This window comes from Theropithecus gelada, chromosome 12, assembly GCF_003255815.1.
Source record: "Theropithecus gelada isolate Dixy chromosome 12, Tgel_1.0, whole genome shotgun sequence".
Taxonomy (NCBI): domain Eukaryota; kingdom Metazoa; phylum Chordata; class Mammalia; order Primates; family Cercopithecidae; genus Theropithecus; species Theropithecus gelada.
This window is the reverse complement of record NC_037680.1, coordinates 74,423,467-74,447,158: the sequence shown is the minus strand read 5'-3', so window position 1 is coordinate 74,447,158 and position 23,692 is coordinate 74,423,467. Positions and strand designations below refer to the sequence as shown.

General features: G+C 36.6%; 1 protein-coding gene across 2 annotated transcripts in view; it reads right to left on the bottom strand.

Moving 5' to 3' along the window:
- Nucleotides 1-23,692, bottom strand: part of PLCL1 (phospholipase C like 1 (inactive)) — a 347,991-nt gene that overhangs the window by 125,191 nt on the left and 199,108 nt on the right. The window contains exon 2 of one of the 2 annotated variants that reach the window (XM_025404716.1): nt 21,401-21,457. The exons of the other annotated variant lie outside the window; for it this stretch is intronic. Coding sequence (XP_025260501.1) covers nt 21,401-21,403 — 3 coding nt within the window. The 5' untranslated portion in view covers nt 21,404-21,457. The remainder of the gene's footprint in view (nt 1-21,400; nt 21,458-23,692) is intronic. 2 annotated transcript variants of the gene reach the window in all.

Genomic DNA, 23,692 nt, shown 5'->3' with positions numbered 1-23,692 from the left:
ATTAGGCAGTATGATTATTTTCACTATATTGATTCTTCCTATCCATGAGCATGGAATGTTTTTCTATTTGTTTGTGTTCTTTCGTATTACCTTGAGCAGTGGTTTGTAGTTCTCCTTGAAGAGGTCCTTCACATCCCTTGGAAGTTGTATTCCTAGGTGTTTTATTCTTTTTGTAGCAATTGTGAATGGGAGTTTGCTCATGATTTGTCCCTCTGTTTGTCTGTTATTGGTGTGTAGGAATGCTTGTGATTTTTGCATATTGATTTTGTATCCTGAGTCTTTGCTGAAGTCGCTTATCAGCTTAAGGAGTTTTGGACTGAGATGATGGAGTTTTTTAAATATACAATCATGTCATCTGCAAAGAGAGATAATCTGACTTCCTCTCTTCCTATTTGAACACCCTTTCTTTCTTTCTCTTGTTTAATTGTCCTGGCCAGAATTTCCAATACTATGCTGAATAGGAGTGGTGAGAGAGGTCATCCTTGTCTTGTGCCAGTTTTCAAAGGGAATGCTTCCAGCTTCTGCCCATTCAGTATGATATAGGCTGTGGGTTTGCCATAAATAGCTCTTATTATTTTGAGATATGTTCCACCAATACCTAGTTTATTGAGTGTTTTTAGCATGAAGGGGTGTTGAATTTTACTGAAGGCCTTTTCTGCATCTATTGAGATAATAATGTTTTTGTCATTGGCTCTGTTTATGTGATAGGTTACATTTATTCATTTGTGTATGTTGAAACAGCCTTGCATCCCAGGGATAAAGTCAACTTGATCATGGTGGATAAGCTTTTTGATGTGCTGCTGGATTCGGTTTGCCAGGATTTTATTGAGGATTTTCACATTGATGTTCATTGGGAACATTGGCCTGAAATTTTCTTTTTTTGTGTGTCTCTGTCTGGTTTTGGTATTAGAATGATGCTGGCCTCATAAAATGAGTTAGGGAGAAGTCCCTCTTTTTCTATTGTTTTGAATAGTTTAAGAAGGAATGGTACCAGCTCCTCTTTGTACCTCTGATAGAATTCAGCTGTGAATCTGTCTGGTCCTGGGCTTTTTTGGGTTGGTAGGCTATTAGTTACTGCCTCAATTTCAGATCTTGTTACTGGTCTATTCAGGGATTCGACTTCTTTCCGGCTTAGTCTTGGAAGGGTGTATGCATCCAGGAATTTATCCATTTCTTCTAGAATTTCTAGTTTATTTGCATAGAGGTGTTTATAGTATTCTCTGATGGTAGTTTGTATTTCTGTGGGATCGGTGGTGATCTCCCCTTTATCATTTTTTATTGTGTCTATTTGATTCTTTTCTCTTATTATTCTGGCTATCCATTTTGTTAATCTTTTAAAAAAAAAACAGCTCCTGGATTCATTGATTTTTTGAAGGGCTTTTAATGTCTCTATTTCCTTCAGTTCTGCTCTGATCTTAGTTATTTCTTGTCTTCTGCTTTTGAATTTGTTTGCTCTTGCTTCTCTAGTTCTTTTGATTGTGATGTTATTATGTTGATTTTAGATCTTTCCCGCTTTCTTCTGTGGGCACTTAGTGCTGTAAATTTCCCTCTAAACACTGCTTTACCTGTGTCCCAGAGATTCTGGTACATTGTGTCTTTGTTTTCATTGGTTCCAAAGAACTTATTTATTTCTGCCTTAATTTTGTTATTTACCCAGTAGTCATTCAGGAGCAGGTTGTTCAGTTTCCATGTAGTAGTGTGGTTTTGAGTGAGTTTCTTAGTCCTGAATTCTAATTTGATTCCAGTGTGGTCTGAGAGACTGTTTGTTATGATTTCCATTTTTTGCATTTGCTGAGGAGTGTTTTACTTCCAATTATGTGGTCAAATTTAGAATAAGTGCTATGTGGTGCTGAGAAGAATGTATATTCTGTTGATTTGGGGTGGAGAACTCTGTAGATGTCTGTTAGGTCTGCTTGGTCTAGAGCTGGTTCAAGTCCTGAATATCCTTGTTAATTTTCTGTCTTGTTGATCAGTGGAATATTGACAGTGGGGTGTTAAAGTCTCCCACTATTACTGTGTGGGAGTCTAAGTCTCTTTGTAGGTCTCTAAGAACTTGCTTTATGAATCTGGGTACTCCTATATTGGGTGCATATGTATTTAGGATAGTTAGCTCTTCTTGTTGCATTGATCCCTTTACCATTATGTAATGGCCTTCTTTTTCTTTTTTGATCTTTTTGGCATAAAGTCTGTTTTATCAGAGTCTAAGGTTGCAATCCCTGCCTTTTTTTCTCTCTCTCTTTTTTTCTTTCCATTTGCTTGGTAAATATTCCTCCATCCCTTTATTCTGAGCCTATGTGTGTCTTTGCATGTGAGATGGGTCTCCTGAATACAGCACATCAATGGGTCTTGAATCTTTATCCAATTTGCCAGTCTGTGTCTTTTAATTGATGCATTTAGCCCATTTACATTTAAGGTTAATATTGTTATATGTGAATTCAATCCTGTCATTATGATGCTAGCTGGTTATTTTCCAATTAGTTGATGCAGTTTCTTCATAGTGTTGATGGTCTTTACATTTTGGTTTGCTTTTGCAGTGACTTGTACTGGTTTTTCCTTTCCAAATTTACTGCTTCCTTCAGGAGCTCTTGTAAGGCAGGCCTGGTGGTGACAAAATCCCTCAGCATTTGCTTATTTGCAAAGGATTTTATTTCTCCTTCATTTATGAAGCTTAGTTTGGCTGGATATGAAGTTCTGGGTTGAAAATTCCTTTCTTTAAGAATGTTGAATATTTGTCCCCACTCTCTTCTGGCTTGCAGAGTTTCTTCTGAGAGATCCGCTGTTAGTTTGATTGGCTTCCCTTTGTGGGTAACTCAATCTTTCTCTCTGGTTGCCCTTAACATTTTTTCCTTCATTTCAACTTTGGTAAATCTAACGATTATGTGTCTTCGGGTTGTTCTTCTCAAGGAGTATCTTTGTAGTGTTTTCTGTATTTCCTGAATTGGAATGTTGGCCTGTCTTGCTGTTGGGGAAATTCTCCTGGATAATATCCTGAAGAGTGTTTTCCACCTTGGTTCTATTCTCCTCATCAGTTTCAGGTATACCAATCAAATGTAGGTTTGGTCTTTTCACATAGTCCCATATTTCTTGGAGGCTTTGTTCCTTCCTTTTCATTCCTTTTTTTCTAATCTTGTCTTCATGATTTATTTCATTAAGTTGATCTTCAGTCTCTGATATCCTTTCTTCCACTCGATCGATTCAGCTATTGATACTTGTGTATGCTTCATGAAGTTCTTGGGCTGTGTTTTTCAGCTCCATCAGGTCATTTATGTTCTTCTCTAAACTAGATATTCTAGTTAGCAATTTCTCTAACCTTTTATCAAGGTTCTTAGCTTCCTTGCATTGGGTTAGAACATGCTCATTCAGCTTGGAAGATTTTGTTATTACCCACCTTCTGAAGCCTACCTCTGTCAATTCATCAAACTCATTCTCCATCCAGTTTTGTTCCCATTCCTGGCAAGGAGTTATGATCCTGTGGAGGAGAAGAGGTATTCTGATTTTTGGAATTTTCAGCCTTTCTGCACTGGATTTTCCTCATCTTCATGGATTTATCTACCTTTAGTCTTTGCTGTTGGTGACCTTTGGATGAAGTTTTTGCGTGGTCATCCTTTTTGTTGATGTTGATGCTACTGCTTTTAGTTTGTTAGTTTTCCTTCTAACAGTCAGGCCCCTCTGCTGCAGGTCTGCTAGAGTTTGCTGGGGGTCCACTCCAGACCCTGTTTGCCTGGGTATAGCCAGCAGAGGCTGCAGAACAGCAAAGATTGCTGTGTATTCCTTCCTCTGAAAGGGGTACCTGCCAGATGCCAGCTGGAACACTCCTGTATGAGGTGTCTCTCGACCCCTGTTGGGAGATATCTCCCTGTCAGAAGGCACAAGGGTCAGGGACCCATTTCAGGAGGCAGTCTGTCCCTTAGCAGAGCTTAAGCACTGTGCTAGGAGATCTGTTGCTCTCTTTAGAGCCGGCAGGCAGGAACGTTTAAGTCTACTGAAGCTGCAACTACCGCCGCCCCTCCCTGTGGGTGCCCTGTCCCAGGGAGATGGGAGTTTTATCTATAATCCCCTGACTGGGGCTGCTGCCTTTCTTTCAGAGATGCTCTGCCCAGAGAGGAGGAATCTAGAGAGGCAGTCTGGCTACAGTGGCTTTGTGGCACTGCAGTGGACTCCACCCAGTCCGAACTTCTTGGTGGCTTTGTTTACACTGTGAGGGGAAAACCGCCTACTTAAGGCTCAGTAATGGTGGACGTCCCTCCCCCCACCAAGCTAGAGTGTCCCAGGTCAACTTCAGACTGCTGTGCTGGCAGCAAGAATTTCAAGTCAGTGGATCTTAGCTTGCTGGGCTCATGGGGTAGGATCCACTGAGCAAGACCACTTGGCTCCATGGTTTCAGTCCCCTTTCCAGGGGAGTGAACGGTTCTGTTTCTCTGGTGTTCCAGGTGCCACTGGGGTATGAAATAAAACTGCTGCAGCTAGCTCAGTGTCTGCCCAAACAGCCGCCCAGTTTTGTGCTTGAAACCCAGGGCCCTTGTGGTGTAGGCACCCAAGGGAATCTCCTGGTCTGTGGGTTGCAAAGACTGTGGGAAAAGCATAGTATCTGGGCCTGATGGCACTGTCCCTCACAGCTGGGTCCCTCTTGGCTTCCCTTGGCTAAGGAGGGAGTTCCCCAACCCCTTGCACTTCCTGGTGAGGCAATGCCCCACCCTGCTTCTGCTCACCCTCCCTGGGCTGCACCCACTGTCTAACCAATCCCAATGAGATGAACCAGGTGCTTCAGTTGGAAATGCAAAAATCACCCACCTTCTGCATTGATCTCACTGGGAGCTGCAGACTGGAACTGTTCCTATTCAGCCATCTTGCCTGGGAGCCAAGAATTGTAAGTCTTAAATGGCAAAGATACAATCTCATTTATCTTTGAAATTCCCACACAATCAAGAACAGTATATAGTACATACTTAAATGTTTACTGTTGAATGAATACCTGACCAGTGTTGCCCAGGGGATACATGTAAACTTGATGAAAAATATTTTTCGAGTTAAAGTTTTGCAGAATAAAGTTTAACATTTTGGGTAACTATGTTATTCCTAAAGCATTAAGAACATTCTTATGTGTCCCTATTGGCAAAAGCAGAGATTCTCTTAGAGCTGAGAAATCAACAAGCCAAATATCATTACAATGTGCTACACAGGTCTGTCCAAATCTTTATGTTATGTTAGAATAATGTCAACAATTCGCTTGGGAGTTATACCTGATGTAAATGACGAGTTGATGGGTGCTGACGAGTTGATGGGTGCAGCACAGCAACATGGCACAAGTATACATATGTAACAAACCTGCACGTTATGCACATGTACCCTAGAACTTAAAGTATAATAATAATAATAATAAGAAGAAGAAGAAGAAGAAGAAGAAAAACATATAAAAGTCCAGTAAAATCATTATAATCAATAAATTAAAATTGATACAATACTTAAAAAAAAAGGCTTTCCTATATAATTTTTGATGTGTTGAATGTCTAGTGTATATATTTTAACTTTGTCAAGAGTATAGTGTGATTGTTTAGAAATAAAATATGAAGTTGGATTAATTAGATGTCAGTCTGAGCTCCTCCACTTGTTAATTATCTAATCTTAAATGATTTAAATGCTTTTAACTTCGGATTCCTCAACTTTAAAATGGGGTGTAAATATTCATTTCATGAAACTGTTTTTGTGTTGTAATATATAAATAAAACATCCAACAAAAAAATAAAAAATAAAAAAATAAAATAAAATAAAAAAACAATTCACTTGGAACTCTTAGGGTTACATAAACATATACAAAGAGAACAATTTCTTTTTGTCCTTTCATTCATTACATAAGCACCGCGTGCCTGCTATATGGAAGATCTTTCCTAGATTCCTCTTTTATGGTAGGCAACCGCATAGGATGGAACACAACCTCTGCAGATCTAATTGGACAAAGGCACTGCCACCCTTCTTGTTCAGCCAACCTGAGTCTCCTCAGATATTACAATTTAAACCATGCCCTCAGTTCTAAGGCTGAATCCTGTAAGATAATGCTAGACTATCTTAGGAGGAAGCAGGTGTTTAAAACTGGTCAGAATACAAGGTCTTGGCCCCATGTCTATTGTTCTTTGTGAAGGTGAATTCCTGTTGTGTTTTTGGAGCATGCTAAATGGGCACTATGTGTGTCATTGTGGTTTTAATCATAATAAAAATACACTGGGCAATTATGGCAATGTATAGGGATTGTCACATGATATGGTACATATTATTTTCCTGGTCACTATCATACCTTTAAGAGTTTATTTCATATGGCTCTACCTTCATTCCCCTATTACCACCTCCCCACCAAAATCTGCAGAAGCACAGTGTGAAAAGTACCAGTCTCCATGCCCTTCATGGTCTCTAACTTTGAGAAACTTGAAAGGCAGTCCAGAAGTGACAGTATAAGCATTAAGTGCTGACTGGATGCTGAGGACTCTGCACGGCACAAGGAAGGTAGAAAAGCATAAAATGTTTCCTGTCCTCAAGACTCTCACCATGCTCTGGGAGAAATGAGGCTTACAAAGGAAACAACATGAGGATAACCTGATACTGAGCTTTTAACCTCAAGTTTGTTCAAAGCTAAGCCCTAAATAATAAGCAAAACAGACTAAGTGCCAACCATGATAGAAGATGCCTTACCTGTGTCAGTCTCATTAATCCTCACACAATCCTCTAAGGGAAGTTTTATTACCCCCATTTTAGAGTGGGGGAAGCTATAGATCAGGAAGTTAAATAATTTGCTCAAGTCACACAGCAAGAAAGAGCCACCGCTGGGATTTGAATACAGAACTACCTATGACCCCAAAATATTTCCACTAGGCTGCAGCCACCGTGCTTACAGTTGCGTAGAGCATTGCAGTTTATAAATAGCTTTCTTAGAAGGAAGACATCCACAAGGGACTTGAAGAGAGGAGCATCAAAGAAAGCTCCAGGGTGAGCAAACTCAATGCTTTCAAGTTGAGGGGAAACAATTTTCTCACACAAAACTGGTTTGTTTTCTGTGAGCAGGACAAGTAACATGAGCATGTAGATCTTTTACTCTTCTTCCAACCTGCTCTCCTATTAATTGGCTGTTACCACCTTGACCCTAGAAATAAAAGACTCTGTTGATCAGCCAGAACTTCAAATGTGTTACTACTGACTAGATCCATTCATCTGTCCCTCCTCAGCGACATCCATCTCCCCACTGAGTGAGGTATTAGTGTCACTATTTTACGTGATACTACACAGGGCATATTAGCACTTTTGAAAGTTAAGAAAAGAGGTTTTTTTCATTCACATGTCAGACTCACTGTACATTTTACAAAAATGTTTTCCAACACATACAATCTATTGTAATTTAGAAAGATCGTGTCAGGTAAATTGTAAAAAAAGTTTACCTTCGGCAAGATAGTCACATATATTTTTTAATGCATCATTCTAAGCACCTGCTTTACCATAAAGTGTTTTCAAATGAGCACTCAAAATTTTGGCTCCAGTGTTTTAAACATACTGCAACAACTTCATTTATCATACATATGCTCTGAGTACACTATTTGAAGTAGGTTACCACCACTGTGACCACCCTCGTTATCTTACTACGTATATCACATATGTAAGTATATTTTTATTCATCTGTTAACTCGGAGCTGTCTGTCTCTCTCATTAGAGTGTAAGCCACTTTATTCACCACTTGTATTACCAAGCAGTACCTGGCCCACTTAATAAATATCTGTTGAATGAATAAGTCACTTCCACACTAAGAAATAAAGTCAATATATCTCTTACTTCATTATTAACTTAACAAGCATTAACTTATTACTCACCATAACCAACAAGATTTACTATAAACCAACTAAATCTAGGTCAAAAATCTTTTGCTTTCTGATTTTTAAGTGACTACTTTAAATTGTAAAAACAAAAAAAAAGTGTGGAAAAAATATGCCTTATGAGAGAATGTGTTATATTTTTTGCTAAGTACTATATTGCTTTTTATATTTACGCTTGTAAATATATCTTCCAGTGACACTTTTTATTATGCTTGTGGGGTCCCACTAAATGCTTCTTCACGATACCTAAAATGAACAAGATAGAAAGAGAGATTGGTAGATAGATAGATAGATAGATAGATAGATAGATAGATAGACGGATAGATAGGCAAGAACGGTAAAATAACCAACATGCAGTTATAATCTCCGTAAGCGCTGAAATTTGATGAAATAGAAGGAAAACTGTTTCTAGTGGAGTGGAAATCAGGAGTTTCTTCATATTATCTTCCGCTGAACCTCCGAACGTGTAAGTGTCAAGGACAAAGCAGGCAATAAGTTTTTAAACATTAAAACAAATTGACTCAGAGACTGTATCAGACAGAGGAAGCAATATGGATAACTTCATTGGTTACTGCTATACAAAATTGCATGAGGCTCAAAAATATTTGGGGGGAAAAAATTCCTGTAATAAACCTACATTTTTGGAATTGACATAAAAAGGAAAACAATTTGCACAAGTAGAACACTTCTGTACACTCCCTAGAGATCAAAAACCTTAAAAGAACTGCCACAGGGTGTAGCTAGTATTAAGTGAATTATTTGTAAAGGCTAATCTGTGTGTACACTTGAACTGAGTCATGAATAAATCATTTAAAATAAACACTTGAGGAAAATGCAAGAATTGTTTATGCAGTCATTACAGATGCTGTTGTACATTATCTATAAAAAAAATTTGGTATTATATATTTTTCAGCATAAAACTTCCCACATGGTTATAATAAAGACAACATCAACAACAAAATTAACAATAAAAAAAGATCTAATACCTACTGAGAGCTTATCATGTGCGAGGCACTGGGCTAATCACTTCTTTATACAGAGAGTAGTACATTTAATTCCAATCAGAACCAATTAAATTGTGGTTCTACCATTGCGCTCACTTTACAGATAAGGAAACTGACTATTGGAGGAATAACTTAACCAAGCTCACATTGATGGTAAATGGAGGAATTTATATTTGAACTCAAGCAGTCTGATGCTTGAGCCAAAGTTAGGCTCTTCACTAACAAGCTATTGTTATACCCTAAGAATTGTCATTCCTTTGAAACAGACATCACTTTTCTTTCAATCCTAAACTTTTCTACCTAAGACAGCCAGAGAATCATTAAGCCAGAGCATGTCCTCATGTGTAGCACACCAGTTCCTTGTATTAGACTGTGCTGCTTTCTATGAAATAAAAGGCTACTTTTAAAACCAATTATCTAAATAGACTATGCTCTGAGATGCTTTTCTAGAAATGATGATCCATTCACATACACATTCTTTTACCTAGTTCAACTTGGGAGTCATGACACACAGGTTGAAACAGGCCAAGAAGAATTAGGAGTAAAAACTGTGGCCATAAAGAAAGCAGAGTTCACTACTTTATAGTCTCACATGCTCAACTAGCTGTAAACAACATTAAGATTTTAAAAGAGAGTGAATTACAATAATCATGCTTATTCCAAATCCCCAGAGTATTCATACCAAAGGAAGAAAAGTTTAATGTTCACATAAAATACTGTTTTAATTTACTTCAGCTATATAAAATGATACATTAAGCCCACTTAGATGTTTAAATCCCCAGCTGCACTGGTTCACTGGTGTTTCATAATTATTCACCTCACATACATTCTCACAGCTTTCTTACATGTTTATCTATAATTGGCCTAATCCCCACCCATATTTGCCTTAAATTCAGACCACCTATGGAATGCCTTCTCGGATTTTCTTAGGGAAAGTCGAAAGATTTTTAATTAAGCTGTAGTCGAATAAAACAGCAAACCACATTCTAGTATAATATTAATCAGCATGGTACCTAGACACAGTTAAAGTCTTGGAGTAAGAAGATTTGCCCAAAAGGTAAATCCCAAAAGTCAATTAATGGGATTCAGCCGGGAAACAAAAGGCTTAAAGGAAAAACAATAGTCCTAATAAAGTGGTCACAGTCAAAGGATGATGATGACAGTATCATTCAGCCGCAGCACTTACAATCACAAACTGATCTTCAATATCACCATACATAAAACCTAAAACCAGGAGCAATATCATTAAAATGGCAAAATAGGAAGCCCTGGACTCCCCTTCAACCACAAAAATATTCACTTAAAAAATGGCCAATGGGCCAATGCCCCTGAGAGAAATCTAGAAACCAGTTAAAAGGATCCTGCACCCCAGGCAAGTGCAAAACCAACCATATCAAAGCCTGCTAGAAAAATTAACACTTATATATAAATCTGGTATAGATTTTTAAAATCTATTTAATAAAGCATAAAAAGTAATGATAAGTCTATGTCCATGGATATGAAATATGGCAACAGATAATTGTGTAATCAATAACATAAACTGGGAGGGGGCAGAGATGTAAAATAGAAGTTTTTCTACATGAATGTAGTTAAGTTGTTATCAGTTTAAAACACAGTGTCATAATTTTAAGATGTTTTATCTCATTGCAATGGTAACCACAAAGAAATTATCTACAGAATATATGTAAGGGATGCTTTGTCATCAGAACACTAAACCTCTTTCAGTTTGGTGTTTCCCAGTTCATGAACTGCTTCCTACTCAAACTCATTAAGGTATATATATAAATTTGTATATATACACATATACACACAGATACACACAAAGGAAAATGAGAGGAGAATCAAAACATGTCACTACAAAAAAAAAAAATGAAACATGAAGACAACAAGAGAAGAAATGAGGGAAAAACAATAAGAAAACAATAAAATAGCAATAGTGAGCCCTTCCCTATCAGTAATTACCTTAAATGTAAATAGCTTAAATGCACCAATTAAAGACACATATTGGCTGAATGGTTTAAAAAAATAAGGTCCAACCATATGTTGTGCCTGTAAGGGACTCACGTTAGCTCTAGAGACAGTGCAGAACAAATTCCAAGATGGCCTTGACTGACTGCACTCTTCCCCACTTTCTCAATTGTAGTTCTCAAAAATAACTCTAGGATGTGCTAGGAGTGCAGAATCTTGAGACAAGGAGAAAGTATGTCAAACAGCTTGGACTCTGTACCTGTCCCTCCAAGAATAGGATGCCCTGCATTACTTTAGCCCTGCTGTTTCCCCTGGATATACAATCCAGAGTAGACTGCTTTCAAAGTTCTTCACCTGCACTGCAAAGTAGGTAACACACAGAAAGATTCCATTGACTCTGAGCTTTGGGAAACTATGAATCCTAGGCTTCTGTTTTCCCTTGCTGCCTAACTGTGCCTATAAGGTTGCTTCACTTAACTTGTTTGAGTGTTCTGTCTCACCAGACTCAGGCAGTTGATAGAAATTAGAAATTACAGATTGGCAATCAGTGAATCTGCCTTACAGACACACATAGGCTATAGTGAAAGGGTTAAAAAAAGATATTCTATGCAAACAGGAACCTAAAGAGAGGAGAAGTGATCATAGTTGTATCAAACAAAGTAGACATTCGGACAAAATTGTCACAAGAGACAATGAAGAATACTGTATAATGATAAAAGGGTCAATTCACCAGGACGATATAACAGTAAAAAAAAAAAAAAAAAAAAAAAGATATGTACTTAACATTACAGCACCTAAATAAATGAAGTAAAATTGAAAGACCTGGAGAGAGAAATAGACACCGATACGATAATAGTAGAAGACTTCAGTATCCTACTCTCAGTTATCAACAGAATCAGAGAGAAGATCAATAGGGAAACAGAGGACCTGAACAACACAACAGACCGACTGGGTCTACAGATATATAGATATAGATATAGATATACAACATTCAACAACAGTAGAACACACATTATTCTCAAGCGCACACGGAACATTCCCAAAATGGACCACATGTTAGGCCACAAAATAAATCTTAACAAATTTAAGAAGATTGAAATCATACAAAATATCTTCTCCAATCACAATAAAATAAAACTAAAAATCAATAGCAGAAAGAAAATAGGAAAATCTAGTAATATGTGGAAATTAAACAATGCACTCATAAACAACTAATGAGTCTAAGAAGAAACCACAAGACAATTTAGAAAATATCTGGAAACAAATGAAAAGAAAAACACAACATACAAAACTTATGGAATGCAGTGAAAGCAGTAGTAAAAGGGAAGTGCATAGCAGTAAACATCTACATTAAAAGATAAGAAAGATCTAAAATCAACAACCTAACTTTATACCTTGAGGAACTAGAAAAAGAAAAACAAACTAAATTCAAAGTTAGCAGAACAAAGGAAACCATAAAAATTAGAGTAGAGATAAATCAAATAAAGAATAGAAACAATCAAAGACTCCAATGGATGGTTTTCCCAAAAAAATCAACAAAATTGACAAATCCTTAGCTAGACTAACAAAGAAAAAAAGAGAGAAGACTCTATGGCTAAAATTAGAAAAGAAAAAGGAGACATTACAACTGATGTCACAGCAATAAAAAGTATCATAATATACTACTATGAGCAATTATATGCCAATAAATTGGATAATCTAAAAAAAGATAAATTCCCAGAAACATACAACCTATCAAGACTGAAACAGACCTATAACTAGTGAGGAGACTGAAGCAGTGATAAAAAAAAAAAAATCTCCCAACAGAGAAAATCCCAGGACCATGTAGCTTCTCTGAAGAATTGTATCAAATATTTAATGAATAATGATTACCAATCCTTCTCAAACTCTGCCAAAAAATATTAAGAGAGAACAATCTCAAACTCATTCTTTGAGGCTAGCATTATCCAGAAAAAGACACAAGAACAAAAAAAAACTGTATAGACCAGTATGTCTGATGAATACTGATGCAAAAACCCTAAACAAAATAATAGCAAACCAAATTCAATCACACCTTAAAAGGATCTTACACCATGATCAAGAGGGATTTACAACTGAAATGCAATAGTTCAAAATACAAAAATTAACCAATGTAATACACCAAATTAAACAAATGGACAAAAACCAAATGATCATCTCAATCAATGCAGAAAACACATTTGATAAAATTCAACATGTTTTCATGATAAATACACTCAACAAACTAGGAATAGAAGGAAACTACTTCAACATAATAAAAGCCATATATGAAATGCCCACAGCTAACATCATATTCAATGGGAAAAGACTAAAAGCTTTTACTCTAAGATCAGGAACAAGGCAAAGATGCCCACTCTTGCCACGACCATTCGATACATTGCTAGAAGTTCTTACCAGAGCAATTAGACAAGAAAAAGAAATAAAAAGCCTAAAAATTGGAAAAGAAGAACCTCAATTGTCTCTGCTCTCAAATGACATGATCTTTTAAGTCACACACACACAAAAATGTTAGAACTAATAAATGAACTTAGAAAAGTATGCAGAATGCAAAATCGATGATCAAAAATCAGTTGCAATTTCTATATATTAACAAGACCAATCTGGAAGGAAAATTAAGAAAATAATTCTGTTAACAATAGCCTCAAGAAGGATTAAATACTTAGCAAAAAACTTAACCCAGGAGATAAAAGGCTTGTATGTTGAGAACTACAAAACATTGCTAAAAGAATTCAAAGAAGATACAAATAAATGGAAAGACATCCCAAGCTCATGGGTTGAAAGACTTAATATTGTTAAAATGTCCATTTTAACAATAGATTGTCCAAAGCAATCTACAGATACAATGCAAACTCTATAAAAATCCCAATGACACTTTTTCCATAAATAGAAAAATAATTATAAAATTCTACAGGATCTTAAGGGGCCCAAAAGAGCCAAAACGATCTTGAGAAAGAACAAAGTCAGAGGCATCACACTTAATTTCAAAACCTACAGCAAAGTAGTAGGTTTTGACAGTGTGGTATGGCCTAAAGTAAGATACATAAACAAATGGAGTAATAGAGAGCCCAGAAATAAACCACTGCATATATGACCAAATAATTTTCAACAAGAGTGCCAAGATCACACAATAGAGAAAAGACAGCCTCTTCAACAAGTAGTGTTGGAAAAACAGGATATTCAAATGCAAAAAGAATGACTTTGGGCCCTTGCCTTGTACCATACATAAAAATTAACTCAAAATCAATTAAAGACCTAAAAATTAGACTTAAAACTGTTAAAGTCCTAGAAAGAAACATAGGGGTAAAGCCTCAGGACTTTGAATTTAGCAGTGATTTCTTAAATACGACACCAAAAGCACAGGCAACGAAATCAAAAATAAACAAATGGAATGACAAAAACTTTTTCATGTCAAAGGAAACAATCAACAGAGTGAAATTGCAACCTATAAAATGGGAGAAAATAATTGCAAACAATATATCTGAAAAGGGGTTAATATCCAGAATATATAAGAAACTTCAACTCAACAACAACAACAGAATTGATTTTAAAATAGGCAAAGAACTTAAACAGACATTTCTCCAAAGAAGATATACGAATGGCCCATAAGCACTTGAAAAGATGATAACATTACTAATCATTAGAAGAGTGCAAATAAAAACCACAATGAGATATCACCTCATACTCATCAAAACAGCGTAAAATACCAAGCGTTGGTGAAAATGCAGAGAAGATGGAACCCTTGTGTATTATTGGTGGGAATGTAAAATGATGCAGCCATTACAGAAAATAGCATGGAGGTTCCTCAAAAAATTCAAAACAGAATTACTATACGATCCAACAATCCCATTTGTGGGTATATATCCAAAAGAATTCAGAACAGGATCTTGAAGAGATACTTGCACACCCATTCCTTGTGGCATTATTCTCAATAGCCAAGAGATAGAAGCAGTCCAAATGTCCATCAACAGATGAATGAATAAGGAAAATGTAAATATATACAATGGGATATTATGCAGCCAAAAAAAGAAAAAGGAAAATCTTGTCACGTGCTACATATGAATGAACCTCCAGGACATTACGTTAAGTGAAATAGTCACAAAATGACAAATACTGTATGATTCCACTCATGTGAAGTATCTAAAGTGGTCAAATTCATAGAAACAGAAAGTAGAATGGTAATTTCCAGGGTCTGAGAAGGTGAAATGGGGAGTTGTTTAATGAACATAGAGTTTCAGCATAACAAGACGAAAAAGTGGTAGCAATTTGCTACACAACAATGTGAGTATACTTAACACTACTGAAAGCTACACTTAAAAATGGTTGAGATGGTAAATTTAATGTTACGTGTTTTTTACCGTAATTTTTAAAAATCTAAAACCAAACCCAAAGAATTACTTAAGCACATGCAATATAGTTTGGAAGAATTCATTGTGCTTTTAAGCCAAACTTTACATTTCTGGAAATAATAAGACTTGAGGTAATCACTAACATATCTCTAACAATCTCAACTTGGAATAAGGAGTAGTAAAAGTAAACAATGAAATAATGAGCATGTTATGTTACTGGAGTCCCTTTTTGCCTTGGCTGCTGGGAGGCTTAGAAATAATTATTAGTACTCACTTTTAATGAATGTATTAGCCTATGTTTGAGTGGCATATTTATTTCCCTCTCCCTGTACAAGTGTTCAAATTATTATCTAATTGCATATGTCTTTCTTATAAACACGGTATCTTTTATGGAGGCAGTCAGGGTGTAAATCATAGATAAATTGAGAAATATCAATGGTTGTGGAGCAAGAGAGCTGGAATCTGAACTTTAAACAAATGCTTAATGAAACACAGACCAGACTACATCCAAGTGCTAAAATGCACGTTTTTGAAGGGGGTTTATGATGAAATTGATATAACTGACCCATAAAAGACAGAGTTAACATTCTACTAATACAATGACATCCTTTACTTTGAGAAATAGTGATATTTAATTAACATCATTTCTTTGAACTGTTTCACTGAAACTTCACATCAGTAGGCTCCTTTGTGTTTGTAATACTGTAAATTAGCTATTTTTTAATACGTGTACTGAATTACACACATTATGTGTTTGTGGTCCCTGATGAGACTGATAATTCTGGCTATTCTGTATGAGTTCGTGACAGCCAAAACAACCACAAAATATAACTAAACAGCCAGTAGGTTATCAGAAGTGAATAAAAACAATCAAGAGGGGGGTGGGGTGGTTAAAACACATTTTGACTCAATTTTTAGGTGGCCAATTTCTATATTTCCAATGAGTTTTATTTTTTATCATGTGTGGTGAGCTCAATGCTGACCCCTAAATATACTCATTTCCTGGAAAAGCAGATCATTATGCATATGATAGCTTCTTCTGCGTGTCCTGATCTGATCCTATTTTTTAATTAAAATACCACATCACCAATATTGAGGAACATTTTTAAATCCAGCCATCCAAAGCAACAGTTGTTTTCATTCACAAATCCTAATCCTTATATTCATGAATCTGTTTCTGTAATCTAAAAATTACCTTCTAATCCTTATCTTCATGAATCTGTTTCTATTTCATGGTATCCACATACAACAAGCTGCTCACTTGGTATTACAGAGATGTAGGGGTGACTATCGCTCACCTAAAGAACCTTCCTAAGAAAAGGGAAACAGGTGCCTTTAGAAACTGGTAAGAGGCTTTGGGCACAGCTCAGTTTCTAGAAAGCAGATCAACAATCATTCTACAGGGTCCTTTGCAGCAAAGGCAGCTTTCTGTTGCTCCAGCGGGCACTAAAGTAAGCAAAATGCTCTAGTCTCATTCTTGAAATATTAACACTAGAGAGATGGAAGCCCAGAGCACGAAGACAGAATCTTGGCTATAAATCAGCAGCCTCTCCAGGAAGAGAATCCTTCATCACGTTATATACACCCATCAAAGGTTCCAGACTGTTGGGAAAATTTAGATTCTAAAAATATATGTGGCAGAAATAACTGAGAATAGACATAAATATAAACATTATACATGCAATGATTAAAAACATGGGGGAAATGAGGCAACACGCCTCCAGAGTTCTTATAGGAAAATTTCCCTCTAGTACGGTATTTGGGGCATATATATATACTCCAAAAATTATTCTTTGTTTACTTGAAATTCAAATTATCTAGATGTCTTGTATTTTCATTTACCAAATCTGGCAACCCTACCCTATTGTACCAAAAATTAATTTAGCCTTAAGTATGCAAGCACACATGCCCACACACATACTCATTTAATGGGATGAAAGGAGTTGCCCGTCTTCAGAAAATTAATGCCATTATCACCCAACAATAATGATAACTTACTTCTGCATAAAAACATCACAAACTTCATTTTCTCACGTTTTCTGTCACCAGACTTCTCACCCCATCTTTTAACCACTCCAGTCCTTTTATGTTGTTTCCCTTGAAGGGGAGAAACTGGTAAACTGCCTCTCTTTTCTCTTAGTTTAAAATACCCTTTTCTAGATACCTAGGAATCATCTCTGAATATATTAAGCCTCCTTCAGCTGCTGGCCTAAGTGCCTTAATCAGCATTCCTATTTCAACAAGGATTTATTAAGCAGTTATTATATTCACACATTAACTGTGTTATCAAGATGTGAATGTCCCCATTTTTTTAATTAGAAAAGGAAAAGTCCGAGTGGAAGAAATGTGCACTGTTGCTCAGCTGAAAGAAGTCCTCAGTCCCCTGGCATCTTTCAGCATTGCCTTTTGTGATATCGACTCTCCACAACTTCCCTGCCCCTGCCACCAGCCTTGCCTCTCCACCTCAGGAGAGTTGCCTGCAACCCTTTGCGTCTGCCCAGTTAACCAGTCTCAGCCTTCCCTGACCACCGCCTACACCTGTTACACATTCACAGTGCCCCATACTTTTTTATCCCAGTGTTCGTCAGCACTGGGGTGAGTCTTTAATGAACGTCTGCCTTCCCCTCAAGACTATAATCTCCTTGTGAACAGGATTGCAGGACCTAACACAGGGTCTACGTAGGGTAGGCAATCAACACATATCATACAATGAAGAAACTGAAGTGTGAAAGAAAGACTTCTTGAATAATAGCCTGGAGGGACTTTCCAGACATGATGTGCAGTTTCCATTACAAGGCCTCAAAGAGAACTTTCCTTTGCCATCAACAGAGTGAGCATGATCTGCTGCATATGGATGGCTGGAGATCATATTAACGCTGGTACAAGAAGGGCATTTTCACCTTTGTAATCCACTAGTGAATTTGCCATAATTTCACAACTTTTTTACTCATTGCCTATGTAGGGAAATAAAGTGTATACCTCACTGCCCCATCACTTAGCACTCAGAAGATCTTGAAGTGAAGTTCTAAGTTAACACACACACAAAGGAGAAATAAAGGAGAGTGGAAGTGAGGGAGCAAGGGTGGAAGGAAGGAAAATTTAAAAAGAAAATCCTTTAAAAACTCACCGCCCTACCCTGCCTTGTCTGAATATTTTATTTTCACTAAGCTATCTTAGGAACCGAAAGCTAGAAAATGACTATTTCTAGATGTGTTAACGGCCTCATGATTTCCTTTCATGTTCTGCAGCAGCAGCTAAATTAGCAGTAAACACTTTTATGTTCATTGGGTAAGTTGGACCTTTTTTAAGAACCTAAAATTGAAAATAGAACTTAAATTTCAAATAATCAGTCTGACATGGCATGTCTATTTTCATTCAAAATACCTCTTATACAATAAGATGCAGGAGGTGTTTATCCTGACCAAAAATGCTATAAATTCATATTTTTTTGGTATGTGAGACTGAAATATGTTTAGATACTTGGGTTTTCAATGTTGGAATATTTTTCTTAAATCTATTCTTTCCAGTATTTAAGATTTATTAACAAAAAATGTGTAACAGTACTCATCTAATTCTTAGATTTATTATTTAAACATGACCACCCTAGACTTTATAAACAATACTGACTACTAAATCTTTGTATTTCTTTCAAGAGCCACAAAGATTTTTTTTAACCAAATACATCACGAACTTGACTTGGACGCACATTCTACAGATAAGTTAGCCAGAGCCTCTTTAGAATTAATGTTGGAAGTAAGCCTAAGTCATATTAGCAGGACACAGTCAATGCAATAAAGATATTCATTCAAAGAGTACCCCCAAATAACAAATTCATTCAGAAGGTTTTAATCAGTTAAATGTTCCCTGGCATTGGCACATGCAAGTGATCCATCAAAGAACTGAATGACTACTCCACTAAACTTCCCTGTAACTCTTCTCAATCTTTCTTGAAAACAAAAAGAAGAGTAACTTAAATGAACCAAGTGTTTAAGATCTATTGAGTTTCCACAAAAGGCTAGCTACTGAGCAGAACATTTATAGAAATTGGCCCAGCTTCCAGACTTGCTTTAAAAAAAAAAAAAAAAAGCTAAATATATCACGTTGAATCCTTAAATAATGCTTAAAGTTTAATTCAATTTATAGGAATATAGCAGTGAAATGACAGTTTAGTTTCAGTTTTTAATTACACTATAAGTTGGAAAACTTATTCAAATAAGAATTTCTGGTCTCATGCATGCATTGAATAATATTAATCACTTTCCTTTGAGGCATAAATTAAGCCACAGACTTGGTCAAGTTCCTTCTAATGGATTCTCTAATTAGGATCTTCAGTTTTGTGGTGGAAAGAGGTCTTGAGGAATAATCTCAATCCATCAACCTTTTCCAACCACAACATTTTGTAATAGTTCCACCTCCAGCTCAGAAGTTTTATGAAAATATTTGTATAGGTCTGTATAGAGAATGTACAGTGAGAAGTTATTTGCATAGACCATATATTCTTCTGCATAGGCCATATATTCATCTGCAAACCAGTTTAATGATGACAGAGTGAACATTAGCGAAAAATATTAAGCATAGGTTGAGCCAAAAAAAGTATCTGAGAAGAAATTATCTGAAATACTAGAAGTTAGATGAGGTGAAATATGTAGTTCTTCTGTCTTAAGTAGAAGGTCTAAAAGCTAGAAGCAAGAGTTCAAGTTTCAAGTTTCTGGCTATCACTTCCTAAACTACAACTAAAGTCAACGAACCAATAAAAGATTTCAGCACATAACTCCAAGATGTGACAGGTCCAAGGATGGTTTTCATGCCTGGGTTCCATAAGGAACATCTCCATTATTCATTAATTTGCTCATAAGTGCAGAACCGTTTAGATCTGTCTTCCCTGCTCCCTATAGCGAATTCCTTCCTTGCCCAAAACTGGTTCAACCGATAAAGACTAAGTTAGCACAAAATGGCAAGAAGTGCCCCTTGTTTTTAAGATATTAAAAAAATTTTGTAAAGTAGTCTCAGTAGTTTACATTAAGAATTATATGTCTATTATTTTAAAACTCACATTATTAGTTAAAAATTGTGATTGCTAAAGTTTTCTTATGACTTTCTTATGGTTCTGTGTAGTTCATTTAACATCTAGTATAAACAAAGAGTATGAAACAACCTTTAAATCTAGAAGGGTGGACAGTACATGCATCTACTCCTTGGGAACTGATGAGAGCAGGTAACTCCTAGAAGTTGATTGCTTAGAAATGGTACATAGTTCACACAGAAGGCTGGAAATCCTGACACGTGATTGCAAATATGGGCTCCCCTTAAGCAGGATGATGACCAAATGTTTAGCAAAGTGCATGGTAGAGGAGCAACCAACCAAAACAGATGCTCACTCAGAAAGGATGCTGGCCTACAGCAGTACCTTATGGTACCTGCCTGCTGAATACAGGCCCCACAAGAATGGACAGACCCTCAGGATACCAGAATCAATCCTAAAGAGCAGAACACTCAAGATCCCACAGCCTGGAACCTGTACATTTTCTGGCCTTTTTAAAGCTTCACTGTTTAGCTTTTTCTGAGTTTATATGCATAAGAATCTTTACAATAACACCCTTCTTCCCCACGAACTAAGTTACTGGAAGTGAGGCTCTATTCCATGCAATCTAAGAACATAACTAAAATAGAATGTCAACAAAAGAGAAAAACATAAACCCAGTTTTCAATGATTCAAGCTGTATTTTTGTACATCCCCACTATGACTGTAACAATTTTACAGATGTTAAAAAATATTCTATTTGTAGTCATGTAAATTGGAACAAATACTTTGGAAAATTATTTGTCAGTATTTATTAAAACCAAAACTTTGTATACCCATCCTACCACCCAGAAATTTTATTTCAAGATATATACACAACAAAAATGCATGCGTATGTTCTCAAAAGACACATATAAGAATGTTCATGGCAGCACTATTCATAAAAGCCAAAAATTAGAAACAACCCACAAGCCCATCAACTGAAGAACAGATACATAAATTGTGGGGTACAAGAGAACACTCTAGAGTAGCAGTCGCCAACATTTTTGGCACCAGGGACTGGTTTTGTGGAAGACAATTTTTCCATGGACCAGGGGATGGTTTCGGGATGATTTAAGCACATTACATTTATTGTACACTTTATTTTTATTATGATTACATTGTAATATATAATGAAACAATTATACAACTCGCCATAATGAAGAATCAGTGGAAGCCCTGAGCTGTTTTCCTGCAACTACATGGTCCCATCTGGGGGTGATAGGAGACAGTGACAGATCATCAGTCATTAGATTCTTATAAGGAGCATGTAACCTAGATCCCTCACACATGCAGTTCACAATAGGGTTTTGCACGCCTATGAGAATCTAATGCCGCCACTGATCTGACAGGAGGTGGAGCTCAGGTGGTAATGTGAGTGATGGGGAGTGACTGTAAATACAGATGAAGCTTTGCTCACTTGCACACTGTTCACCTCCTGCTGTGGGGCCTGGTTCCTAACAAGCCACAGACCATACCGGGGTTTGGGGACCCCTGCTCTAGAGCCATGAGAATGAATGAACCACAACTACACAGAAAAAAATGGATCAACCTGTCAAACATAATAGGAGTCAAAGAAGCCAGAAAGGGAAGAGAACATTCTGTATAATTCCATTAGTTAAGAGTTCCAAAATGGGAGAAATTAATCTAGGAGTTAGAAGTTAGGATAATTATCTTTGAGATGAGGCAGTGACTGGAAAAGGGTACCCTGGGGCCTTCTAGGAGGTTCTATTTTATTATCTAGGTTCTGGTTATACAAGTGTGTTCACTCTGTGAAAATTCATAGAGTTGTACACTCTGTATAGTTTTCTGTGTGCATGTTGTCCTTCAATAGAAAGCTTACTTTAAAATAACTAAGTAAACAAAAAAAAAAATCCCTCGATAAGTGATGTGACAGTAGCACTTCACTGTTCACAGTGCCCTTTTCCAACCACTGTCTCCATAGTAATCACAATGCCACGTGGTAAATAGGTTGCACAGTGTCATCTCCAACTTACAGATATAGTAGGAATGCATAAACCAGGTACTTTATGTAAGTTACCTCATTTTACCCTCTAAACAACCCAAGGAGGAGGCTATTATTCCTCTATGAGTTACTTACACAGCTAGTAAACAGAAAAACACCACACCTCTCTGCCTTCAAAGCCCATTTTTTTCCAATAAAACTTGCTGGGCCTACAAGAAACTTAAGGCTCTGAAAAGTTAACTAGCTTAACTAAGTTAACTTAGTTATGATGACTTGTAAACAGGATACATATGCACACATTCATAAATCAACTACTGCTCCATGAGAGTAGGAACTGTGTATATTTTTGATGAATAACCAAATTAGAATACTCAGAACTCAGAAATATGGACCTTTAAAGTTTGAATAGTTCCTTTCAATAAAAGTCTCCAAGATAAAAAAAAAAAAAAAAGGAAATAAAGTGATAGCAGGTTGTTCTCCAGCTCACCACTATTACGACCTCGAATAAGTCACGTTGCCCCTGTGAACACCAGTTTGCTCATTCATAAAGTGAAAGTTTAAACCATATAACTTCACTGATCTCTTCCAAGTATAATACAGTAGGCCCATATGACCACACAGAAGACCCCAAAAAGGAATATTAAATGGCAAAACACTTTTGAAAAGCGACTAACACTAACAGCATTACTTTTGCAACTTTCAACTCACTAAATTTCCCTGGGAAAGAAGGGATATTACCAGTGTTAAATTGAGTCTCATTCATTTTTTCTTCTACAACTAGAAACAACTATGATCAGTAGCTGGGTGGCAAGATCATTCGTACCCCAAGCCTCAGCATCACACAGCATAGCCAGATAACAAACCTGCACATGGATCCCTTGAATCTAAAACAAAAGTGGGAAGACAATAAAAATAAATATATTTCCAAACAAAGCAGACATCTTTGCACTCACAGGTATCCATGGGGTGCAAAGTATCGCAATTAAAATGCTAGAAACTTGGCCAAAACTGAAACCTCCCTCCTTAACTACTCTGGCATCATCTTTCTTTTAGGTAATTTAAGATACACTATACATGTACAAAAAAAATTCTATTTTCAGTATAAAATTGTCATCAACTCCAGGAGGTCAGAGGTTATTTGAGATTATACTTTGGGTAATTTAACAATGAAAGTGGCAATTTGTATATTTAATGATTTGCAGGAATTTGGTCCAAACAAATATGTAATTGATAACTCATACAGGTTTTTCAGCTACGTGTGACTGCACTACCTATGGAATCTGTTTTATCTTGTTTTTTCCTGAAATTCACACATTCTGTGGATATGCATACACACACACATATGTATTACATATATAATATGTAGAAGAGGGAAGAAAGGGAGGAATGTTGGTTCTATATTATTTCCATAGCCACATCTATATATGCAATTTAAAGTTCATGGTCCATCCCCTCCTTTCCAGAATCTGCACTAAGGCAGA